This window comes from Hemiscyllium ocellatum, chromosome 7 (genome assembly GCF_020745735.1).
Source record: "Hemiscyllium ocellatum isolate sHemOce1 chromosome 7, sHemOce1.pat.X.cur, whole genome shotgun sequence".
Classification (NCBI taxonomy): Eukaryota; Metazoa; Chordata; class Chondrichthyes; order Orectolobiformes; family Hemiscylliidae; genus Hemiscyllium; species Hemiscyllium ocellatum.
In genome coordinates, this window is record NC_083407.1 from 13,456,425 (window position 1) to 13,468,620 (window position 12,196).

The 12,196-nt window shown below is 46.6% G+C and overlaps 1 protein-coding gene across 1 annotated transcript in view; it reads right to left on the reverse strand.

The window, feature by feature from the left end:
* Positions 1-9,650, reverse strand: part of slc49a4 (solute carrier family 49 member 4) — a 70,159-nt gene extending 60,509 nt beyond the window's left edge. The window contains exon 1 of the mRNA XM_060827013.1: positions 9,303-9,650. Within this exon, the coding sequence (XP_060682996.1) occupies positions 9,303-9,570 (268 nt within the window). The 5' untranslated portion in view covers positions 9,571-9,650. The remainder of the gene's footprint in view (positions 1-9,302) is intronic.
* Between the last annotated feature and the right edge of the window lie 2,546 nt (positions 9,651-12,196).

A 12,196-nucleotide genomic window follows, 5' to 3' on the forward strand; every position in this document is an offset into this window, starting at 1 on the left:
CCACAAATATTGCCAGACCTGATGAGTGTCTCCGACAATTTCTGATTTTGTTTCAGATTTCCAGTATCCACAGTTCTTCGTTTCACAATAGAAAAAGATATCATTCAGCTCCCTGAAACCTTGGGCAGTGATTTCCCCACCTTGGTTATACTAGGCAAACATAAAAACAAAGGGATGCAAGAGTTTGACAACCAGCATCATTTATGCAATTAGAAGGGCAGGCAAATCTCGTCCTCTCTCACAAGCACTGAAAAGCAATCTGGAGCCAGGCTATGTACCAGCCCTCATCTCACTTATAAGGAAAACAAAATTAAGATAAAAGCCTTGAAATCAATTTGAGAAGTTATTTCCAGAATGCTTAATGTAATTTCCTAAAATCAAATTAAATTTTGCTGCGCTATTTTAACACTGTTGGCAAACAGTATAAAATAAACATTGCAAGATAGTTGAGATAGAAACTTGCTAAGAGTTTAAGGGATGCCATGGGTCAGTGCCAAGGTCAAAACTTTAAGATTCTCGCTATTAATTGCAGGCCTCGTCTTTTGGAATGGAGATAGATATAATGGCAATGCATCATGGAAGTGGTGTTTGGTTATGTAACTGTGTTGAAACCAGCAGAAGAGAACTGCTTGCAGTAGATGATGAGACAACTTTCTTTCAGCTTAGTTCAAGTATCAACATGGCACCATTAGTTAGACATTGAAGTGACAAGGTTCTGCATTCAAGTTCCATTTCAGGAGCTGAGCACAGAGCCCATGCAAAACTTTTGGAATTGTGCTGGATGAATGTTGCATTGTGTTTCAGATTAAATGCTAGGTTTAACTTCTTTCCAGGCAGATACAACCAATCAGGAGAAAGTGAGGACTGCAGATGCTGAAGACCAAAGTTGAAAAGTGTGGTGCTGGAAAAGCACAGCAGGCCAGGCAGTGTGTGGTGCTGGAAAAGCGCAGCAGGCCAGGCAGTGTGTGGTGCTGGAAAAGCGCAGCAGGCCAGGCAGCCTGCTGCGCTTTTCCAGCAGATACAATCAATCACCTGACTTGTTCAACAGTCACTTGCATTACTGAGAGTTCCATTAAGGTGTTAAAGCATCACAATGGGCTTCATAAGGGCATTAAGAGCTCAAGAGTACAGGAGCAATGACATCTTACTGCAATTATCTTGAGACTAAAATGGCTTTACTGGGCATCATTTTGGTCTCTTTATACATTATTTAGCACTAAGGGACAACAAAGGCACACCAAACTAATTCCTGGGATGAAGAGATTGCATTCTGAGCAAAGATTAAATTCTCTGGATTTTTGGAAGAACGAGAAACAATCTTATTCAAACAGAATTTTCTTACAGGAATCAATAAGGTAGATGCAGATGGATGTTTCTGCTGGCTGGGAGTGGCTTAAACCAGGGGTGAGGATGTTAAATGGCTTCCTTAATCTAGGACTAAATTTAGGAGTTATTTCTTCAACCAGGAATGGTGAAACTTTGGAACTCTCTACACCAAAGGACTGCTGAAACCGTGTTTAGCATTGAAACTGACATATTTTTCCATTTTAAAAACATCAAGGGATAAAGAGATGGTACACATAAAGATGCTGAAACAGAAGATCAGCCAATGATGGACTCAGCTTCAATAGCTGCATGATGTACTCCTATTCCATACACGTTAATGTGTCTGACAGCTTGGTCAAAGTATTAAGTTTTAAGGATTTTGCTCGAAGAGAACATGGGCAGTAGAGAGGAATAAACTTGGGGAGAAAATTCTAGTACTATAAACATCAGCAGCTAAATTGTAGCCACAACTGGGAGAGCAAATGAAAATTGGGTATGAAGAAGATACCAAAACTGGAAGAGCACCAAAGTCAGAGAGCTTCAGCACTGGAGAAATTGACTGAGACAAAAAGACAAGATCCCTTTGTGTCTTGGCAAACATTCCTTCACAATATACTTGCTAATCATTCAAGTCATTGCATATATTCAACCTTGATTGCATGGTTGTCAATGCTGTGTTGCCATTAGAAAAGCCACTGTCTTTAAGCTAATGTACTATATTTTTCAAGCACATACTTCATGCAATAAAAGCATGTTTGACTGAGTGGAAACTTGAAATGTATGAACACATTGATGCAGAAATGCTAACTTCATTCAGCCACCGTAGTTGTGTTTTATTTTACAAGTGGTTCAAACTCTCAAATGCTTCCATTTACTCTCTCATTAGCAAGAAGAAATTGGCATGTGCTAATCTCAACCTGTGACTTGGCATCAAAACCTTTTACAATAATCTTTCCCATGAAGTTAAAAATCACACAACACCAGTTTATAGTCAACATGTTTATTTGGAAGCACTAGCTTTTGGAGCTCGTGCTTCTAAACAGACCTGTGGGACTATAACCTGGTGTGCGATTTTTAACTTTGTCCACCCCAGTCCATCACCGGCACCTCCAAATCATCTCTCCAATCAAGTGCCTTAGCGCATTTAACTAAGCTAAAGATGCTATATAGCTGTCAGTTGTTAAGTTTACGATAGTGGAAACACAATCCACAAGTAAAAGCCAGCTTTGTAACAGGGGTTTACCAGCCTCAAAAATTGAGGTGCATTGCAGCTCAACAGCACATTTTAACCAGTCTCTGGATGGAGCTTGTCAAATGAAACCAAGGTTCCTGTAATGATAATGTGTGACTACAAACAAACAACTGTGGGATGTCTAATCACATTGTAATGAGTCATGCATGAACTGCTGTGCAGTAATTTTTAATGAATATAAACTTTGTCCTCCAGTTCCTATTCAAACAAAGCAGTTATTTTTTATTTTGCTTGCAATAACATATTTTGTGTTAAGTAAAGCAGAGGTAACAAACTACTCCAAAATGAAGCACCAACTCAATAATGTGTAAAATAGTGAATTTTTTGGGGATGGGGAATATTCATTGAAAAATTTGTATAAAACAAGCATTTACCGCTGCGTTTTTTTTTGAAACAGATTTGTATAAGAAGGGCCATTTGTAAAATCACAAGCCTAGATGTCAGAAGACTGCACTTTCCACAGAGATGCTTCAAACAAACATGCTTTATTGCATAGAAAGTTCTCAACATCGGTGCAAAGGAGCAAAGTTAACGCTTTGGGTAAAGGATCTTTCATCAAAGCTGTAAAAGTTAAGAGACATAAGTAATTACAGAGCTTGATGGTGGTGGCTGGGCAGATGGGTGGGGGGAGTTGATGATAATAGGCCAAAAGTTAATGAACAAAAGGTGGATGCAGATGAGCTGAAAAAGCTAAACAAAGAATAAATCAGATGCCATTCGAATCTCAACCCAGGGTTCAACTCCAATTGCGGGATGCATCCTCCAATTCCTCACATGTGCATTCTTATTCTTTATCCTCTTCCCCAGAATTACAACAAGACTCCCCTTGCAATGGGTAGGTCATTGCTGCGGATCAATGCTGAGGTCTTTGTTTTCTTTTTCCCCATGACGTATAGAAATGACTCAGATGAAGAGACCAAAGATACAGTTGTTACATTTGATGACAGAAAGACAGGTAGCAAAGTAATTATAAAATGGGTATACGGAGGCTACAAAAGGGTTATAAATCGGTTAATCAAAGATCTTCCAAATGGAGGATGTGCAGAAAATGAGAAACTGTTTATTTTGGTAAAAAGAATAAAAACAACTATTTCCTGAACAGTGAGAGATTGCAGAGCTCAGATCCAGAGGGAGCTGACTGTCTTATTGCATCAAAGGTACAGCAAGAATTTAGCAAAGCTAATAGAATGTTATCATTTATCACAAGGAGAAATAAATCCAGGGAGTCCAGTACCAGGAGCCACAGTCTCAGCATACAGGATAGGAGCAGGGTTCTGAGTTGAATGATCAGTCATGATTCGATTGAATGGGACTTGAATGGCTTACTCCTATTTTCTACGTTTCTCTGCCTCAAAATCAGAGATTCTACTTTTATTGCCCCTTGAGGACAAGGGTTCCAATCACTTCTAACTGTCCGTGGAGAGGCAAAATTCTCCTCAGCTCTATCTGAAGGGTGATCCCTTATTTTTAAAACAGTGACCCTTAATTCTAGAACATAGAAATGTACAGCACAGAACAGGCCCTTTCGCCCACGATGTTGTACCATGATTTAATCCTAATGTAAAATACAGTAACTTAAGCTATGCACCCCTCAACTCACTGCTAACTGCAGAAGGAGTAAGCCATTCGAGTCTGCTTCACATTCAATAGGATCATGACTGATCATTCAACTCAGAATCTTCCTCCTGGTTTCTGCCCACACTCTATGATCCCTTCAGCCTGAAGAACTATATCGAACTCCTTCTTGAAGACATTCAATGTTTTGGCCTCAATACCCTTCTGCAGCAGAGAATCCCACAGGCTCACCATTCTCTGGGAGTAGACATTCCTCTTTATCTCAGTCCTATTCAGCCTATCCTGTATGCTTAGACTGTGCCTCCTGGTACTGGACTCCCTAGTCAATGGGAACATCCTTCCTATGTAATCTTCTGTTGACTATATGTAATCCTGTTAAAATTTTCTAAGTTTCAATGAGGTCCCTTCTCATTCTTCTGAACGCCAATGAGTGTAGTCTTAACCAATCCAGTCTCGTTTCACATCAGTCTTGCCATCCCAGGAATTGGCCTGGTAAACCTTTGATGCACTCCCTCCACACCAGAATCTTTCTCAGATAAGGAGACCAGTACTCCAAGATATGGTCTTATCAAAGATATGTACAATTGCAACAAGTTGCTACTGTATTTGAATTTCCTTGCTACAAAAGCCAACATACTATTTGCCTTCTTCACTGCCTGCTGCAATTGCATAGGCAGAAGTGAGTGCTGCAAATGCTGGAGATCAGAGTCAAGATTAGAGTGGTGCTGGAAAAGCACAGGTCAGGCAGCATCCAAGGAGCAGGAAAATCAACGTTTCAGGCAAAAGTCCTTCATCATAACTGCTGCAATTGCATGTTGACTTTCAGGTCATATTGCACTTCCCACTTTCCCAATCTATCATTCAGATGATAATCTGCCTTCCAGTTTTTGCGACCAAAGTGTAGAGGCAAATATACTTAGTAAAGGGGTTAAAAAATATTACAACAGTAAGCAGATCAGTCATGATATTACCGAAAGGCAAAGAAGCTGAAGGAGCCAAGTGGCTTGCTCCTGTTCCCCAATGTCCAGATGTCATTTTTGACAGCAGAAATTCCTATCAGCACAGCATTCATTTCCTCCCGCCCCCGCCATCCCAGTTCCTAGAAACAGATATTTTACTTTTTCAATTTAAGAGCAACTCCTGTTTGTACAGATTGCACCATCTCATACTCACTGTAGTGACTGTAACGAGGTCAGCTAGGTGAACCTCAATATGAATTCCCTGATTGGGGTTGTTAACCGGTCCGAACAGGGAGCCCTGGGCTGTCAGATATAAACAGGAGTGTCAGAAGTTCTGTCGACTCAGAGCTGGCTCTGAGGAAACTAGGTCACTATCAATGACATTCCACACGCAAATAAAGAGTGATTTGCTAATGGGATACCAGCCACTGTAGAGTATTTCACTCACGGTGACATGTAAGAAAGGATTTACACCTGAATCACTCTAGTAGAGAGCTTACAAAAGGAGCAACAATGTGTATTCATTTCCGTGCAATGTACTCAGGAAAGCATGCAGAGACATGTTTCAGGGCTGTTAACAAAACTTGACACTGAGCCACATAACAGGAAATTGAGACAAATGATGAAAAGATTGGTCAAATAGATAAGCTTGAAGAAGCATCTTAAAGAGCCATGATTTGGAGATGCCGGTGTTGCACAGGGGTGTACAAAGTTAAAAAAATCACACAACATCGGCTTATAGTCCACCAGGTCTAATTGGAAGAACTAGGTTTCGGAGTGCTGCTCTTTTGTCAGGTGATGGCAACCACCTGATGAAGGAGCGGCGCTCTGAAAGCTAGTGCTTCCAATTAAACCTGTTGGACAATAACCTGGTGTGGTGTGATTTTCATCTTAAAGAGAGGAGTGTGGTTTTGGTGTGGTATTCCTGAGATTAAGACCAAGGCAGCTAAAAAGCACAGTAACCAGCCGACAATTCAAAATAGCAAGAGACCAGACTTGGAGCAACCCATACCTAAGCATTATTGTGCTTGTGGAATCTATGAACAAGGAGAAGAAATACAAAATCAATAAAAGGGGATCCCAAGCAAGTCAGAACGCCCAGAGCGATGAGCAAAGAGGGCCCGGTGCAAGCTGATGTGGAAAGCAGAGTTTTGGAATAAGCTCATGTTTACAAAGGGTGGAAGATGTTTACCAAAATGAAAATGTTTGCAAACGTGTTAAAGACCCATTCCAAATATACAACACGCATCAGCTGCATGACAACTCCAAGAAGTCACACAAGTCTTCACACACAACATTACACATGAACTGGCAATGCCTGCTGCTTTGGTTTATGAAGCTCCCTCTCTGAACCTTCTGCAAGACAAGCCTGCCACAGTAAGGACCCAGCAACCCAGACTTCTGTAAAGAAATGGCTGACAAAGATAACCTCGCTTTTGCTATCTTATTATGCTCAAAATCCATGAATGCAGCTGGCAGATTTTTTTTGGGGGGGGGTGGTGTTGCAGTTAATTTTCACAATTAATTCACACATTACAAATGCAACAACTGCCACACAACACTATTATAAAAACTATTAATTTCTATAGCACCTATCATGGCCCAAAAACACTCAAACTTTATAGGCATTGAAATACTTTTGAAGCATAGTCACTGTTATGCAATAGGAAAGACAACAGTCAATGTATATACAATAAACTTCCACAAATCACAATGTGGTAAATGTCCAGGTGACCTGTTATAAGTGTTGCTGATTGAGGAGGAAATATTGACCAGAATTCTGTGAAGGCCAAGTGTCCTTCAAATCCATACACAATATCCACCTATTGCTGTCTCACCTCAAGCTCTCAAGCTCCCATTCTCCATCCCTCCAACCAAACATGAACCATAATTCCCCACACAGCCTTACCTCCTGACTGATCATACTAATCCCACCAACACACTCCATGTCTGTCCCAAATTAAGACTCCTTTTTTTGAACCCTTCCCCAGGAATCAACCCCCTTGTGCAAACCCCACTCATTCCACCATACATTTCCTCATTCCCTCCATATGCTAGATTTCTCACTTCTTTCCCCTCACTCCTCCAAACTATCTTCTCTTCCCAAGTTTCTCTCTCCCCACCCTTGGGGAGAGGCAACATGGTGACTCAGTGGTGGGTCTGCTGCCTCACCGCACCAGGGACCTGGGTTTGAGTCCACCCGCGGCCGACTATGTGTGGAGTTTGCCAATTTTCTCCCACGTCTGCATAGGTTTTCACTGGGTGCTCCAGGTTCCTATCAGTCTAAAGATATGAAGTCAGGTGGATGACCATGCTTGAATTGCCCATAATATCCAGGGACGTGCAGGCTAGATGGATTAGCCATGGGAAATGCAGGGTTACAGGATATGGTAGGGAAGTGAGTCTGGGTGGAATGCTCTTTCGTGTGTCAGTGCAGTGCAGACACCATGGGCCAAATGGCTTCTACCGTACTGAAGGGATTCTAAAATTCTAACATTGTCATCACCCATCAGTCCCCTTTCCCACCTCTCTCACTTTCTATTATTCGCCTCTATCTTCCTCTTCCCCACCACTTCTCTCTGTATATCCCCCAGCCACTTTGTATATTCCCTCTATACACTATAGAACATAGAACAATACAGCGCAGAACAGGCCCTTCGGCCCTCAACGTTGCACCGACCTGTGAACTATTCTCAGCTCGTCCCCCTACACTATCCCAAAATCATCCATGTGCTTATCTAAGGATTGTTTAAATCTCCCTAATGTGGCTGAGTTGACTACATTAGCATTTCATGCCCTTACCACTCTCTACGTAAAGAACCTGCCTCTGACATCTGTCTTAAATCAATCACCCCTCAATTTGTAGTTATGCCCCCTCGTACAAGCTGATGTCATCATCCTAGGAAAAGGTCTTTCACTGTCCATGCTACCTAATCCTCTGATCATCTTGTATGTCGCTATCAAAACTCCCCTTAGACTTCTTTCCAATGAGAACAGACCCAAGTCTCTCAGCCTTTCCTCTTAAGACCTTACCAGGCAACATCCTGGTAAATCTCCTCTGCACCTTTCCAAGGCTTCCACATCCTTCCTGTAATGGGGCGACTAGAACGCTACACAATATTCCAAGTGTGGCCATACCAGTGTTTTGTATAGTTGCAGCATGATATTGTGGTTCCGGAACTCAATCCCTCTACCAAGGAAACCTAACACACTGTATGCCTTCTTAACAGCAGTATCCACCTGGGTGCAAACTTTCAGAGATCTATGCACATGGATTTCAAGATCCCTCTGCACATCAACACTACCAAGAATCTTTCTTCCTGTTATTCTTCCCAAAGTGCGTCACCCTACCCCTCTGCACACTCCTGCTGTACATCCCCCGACCCCTCCGCACACACTCCTCCATACATCCCCCGACCCCTCTGGACACTCCATCCCCCTAGCCCTCTGCACACTCCTTCCCTCCATCCCCCTAGCCCTCTGCACACTCCTTCCCTCCATCCCCCTAGCCCTCTGCACACTCCTTCCCTCCATCCCCCTAGCCCTCTGCACACTCCTTCCCTCCATCCCCCTAGCCCTCTGCACACTCCTTCCCTCCATCCCCCTAGCCCCCTGCACACTCCTTCCCTCCATCCCCCTAGCCCCCTGCACACTCCTTCCCTCCATCCAACAGCCCCCTGCACACTCCTTCCCTCCATCCAACAGCCCCCTGCACACTCCTTCCCTCCATCCAACAGCCCCCTGCACACTCCTTCCGTACATCTCCCTACCCCTCTGCACACTCCTGCTGTACATCCCCCATCCCCCTGCACACTCCTGCTGTACATCCCCCTGACCCCTCTGCACACTCCTGCTGTACATCCCCCTGACCCCTCTGCACACTCCTGCTGTACATCCCCCTGACCCCTCTGCACACTCCTGCTGTACATCCCCCTGACCTCTCTGCACTCCTTCTGTACATCTCCCACCCCTATCTATATCCCCCACCTACCTCTCTTACCACACCACCCCTTACCCTCTCTCTCCTACCCCTCTGTATAGACCCAACCTCCTCCCTTCTACCCCCTGTACATCCCGTCTTCTACCACCCGCATATACACGCTGTATATCACCCCTCCTCTTCCCCCAGACCTCTGAATACCCCACCCCACCCTCCCCTCTGAGTAGACCCTCCCTCTTTTCCCCCTCACCTTTCTTGTCCATCAGCCACATGAAGATGAAGCAGGGCAGGAAGCCAATGGGGCCCCACAGCACCAGCAGCGTGATGTCCAGGGTGCTGAATCCCAGAGCCTGCTTGGCTGAGTTCTGGATGGGGCCCCACGAGTTCCACAGGAGGCCCTGCAGGAACCCCAGCGCCGAGAAGGCGGCCAGGATGAGCCAGCGGCGCCGGTACAGGCGGCTTCCAACAGAAGCCGGGCCCAGCAGCGGCTGGCCTTCCTCCTGCTGGGCGGCCCACATCCCCCCCCGGCCCCGGTACGCTGACCGTTCACCGCCGGCCCCGCTCCCAAAATCAAAACAAGGTGCCGGCACAAACCGGACTCCCGCTGCTCCCCACCCCCTCCGACGTCATGACGTCACCCGCGCCCAGACCGCGACGTCCTCGCGTCATCCACGCCCTGATCCCGACGTCGTCTGGCCATCCGCGCTCGAACGCGACGCAAATGGCGTCATCAACGCACGTGCTACCGTCCCTCGACGTCACCCTCGCTCTGTCTCTCACGTGATCGCGTCACTTGCTCGGGTCGGGAGTGCAGAATACTGCGCGTGCGCGCCGATCATCCACCCATTCCCCCTCTAAGACACTTGCTGTAGAGGTGCGCACCTGTCGTCGGAACCCATTGAGGAGTCAGAGGCGCGAGTTCAAAGCACAGCATGGACCCAGGGTTTTTTTAATATTTCAACTCATTAAACCCAGCATCATAGGAGAGTCTGGGACCAGAGAGCATTGTCTCAGAATACTGGAGGGCCAAATTAAGAGTGAGATGAAGAGGAATTAATTGCTCTCTCACAGGGTTGTGAATCTTTAGAACTCACTAGCACAGGTAGTTGTGGGTATGCAGGAGGCTGGAAGAACACAGCAAACCAGGCTGCATCGGGGGTGGAGAAGTCAATGTTTCAGCTGCAATCCTTCTTCAGGACCCATCTCCACCTTCTGATGCAGCCTGGCTTGCTGTGTTCTTCCAACCTCCTCCTTGTCTATCTTGGATTCTTGCATCTGCAGCCTTTTTGGGGTTGTGGGAAAGAGTCTTTGAGTGTATTTCACGCTGAGATAGATGCCTGATCAGTGAGTAAAAAATGAGGTCTGCAGATGCTGGAGATCACAGCTGCAAATGTGTTGCTGGTCAAAGCACAGCAGGTTAGGCAGCATCTCAGGAATAGAGAATTCGACGTTTCGAGCATAAGCCCTTCATCAGGAATAAGAGAGAGAGAGCCAAGCAGGCTGAGATAAAAGGTAGGGAGGAGGGACTAGGGGGAGGGGCGATGGAGGTGGGATAGGTGGAAGGAGGTCAAGGTGAGGGTGATAGGCCGGAGTGGGGTGGGGGCGGAGAGGTCAGGAAGAGGATTGCAGGTTAGGAGGGCGGTGCTGAGTTGAGGGAACCGACTGAGACAAGGTGGGGGGAGGGGAAATGAGGAAGCTGGAGAAATCTGAATTCATACCTTGTGGTTGGAGGGTTCCCAGGCGGAAGATGAGGCGCTCCTCCTCCAGCCGTCGTGTAGTTGTGTTCTGCCGGTGGAGGAGTCCAAGGACCTGCATGTCCTCGGTGGAGTGGGAGGGGGAGTTAAAGTGTTGAGCCACGGGGTGATTGGGTTGGTTGGTTCGGGCGGCCCAGAGGTGTTCTCTGAAGCGTTCCGCAAGTAAGCGGCCTGTCTCACCAATATAGAGGAGGCCACATCGGGTGCAGCGGATGCAATAGATGATGTGTGTGGAGGTACAGGTGAACTTGTGGCGGATATGGAAGGATCCCTTGGGGCCTTGGAGGGAAGTGAGTGTGGAGGTGTGGGCGCAAGTTTTACATTTCCTGCGGTTGCAGGGGAAGGTGCCGGGGGTGGAGGTTGGGTTGGTGGGGGGTGTGGATCTGACAAGGGAGTCACGAAGGGAGTGGTCCTTGCGGAACGCTGATAGGGGAGGGGAGGGAAATATATCCTTGGTGGTGGGGTCCGTTTGGAGGTGGCGGAAATGGCGGCGGATAATACGTTGTATGCGCAGGTTGGTGGGGTGGTAGGTGAGAACCAGTGGGGTTCTGTCTTGGTGGCGGTTGGAGGAGCGGGGCTCAAGGGCGGAGGAGCGGGAAGTGGAGGAGATGCGGTGGAGGGCATCGTCGATCACGTCTGGGGGGAATCTGCGGTCCTTGAAGAAGGAGGCCATCTGGGTTGTGCGGTGTTGGAATTGGTCCTCCTGGGAGCAGATGCGGCGGAGACGAAGGAATTGGGAATATGGGATGGCGTTTTTACAGGGGGCAGGGTGGGAGGAGGTGTAGTCCAGGTAGCTGTGGGAGGCAGTCGGTTTATAATAGATGTCTGTGTTGAGTCGGTCGCCCGAGATAGAAATGGAAAGGTCTAGGAAGGGGAGGGAGGAGTCTGAGACAGTCCAGGTGAATTTCAGGTCGGGATGGAAGGTGTTAGTAAAGTTGATGAACTGTTCAACCTCCTCGTGGGAGCACGAGGCAGCGCCGATACAGTCATCGATGTAGCGGAGGAAAAGGTGGGGGGTGGTGCCAGTGTAGTTGCGGAAGATGGACTGTTCCACATATCCTACGAAGAGGCAGGCATAGCTGGGGCCCATGCGGGTGCCCATGGCAACTCCTTTAGTTTGGAGGAAGTGGGAGGATTGAAAAGAGAAGTTATTCAGGGTGAGGACCAGTTCAGTCAGTCGAAGGAGGGTGTCAGTGGAAGGGTACTGGTTAGTGCGGCGGGAAAGGAAGAAGCGGAGGGCTTTGAGTCCTTCGTGATGGGGGATGGAGGTGTACAGGGACTGGATGTCCATAGTGAAAATAAGGCGTTGGGGACCGGGGAAGCGAAAATCCTGGAGGAGGTGGAGGGCGTGGGTGGTGTCCCGAACGTAGGTGGGGAGTTCTTGGACTAA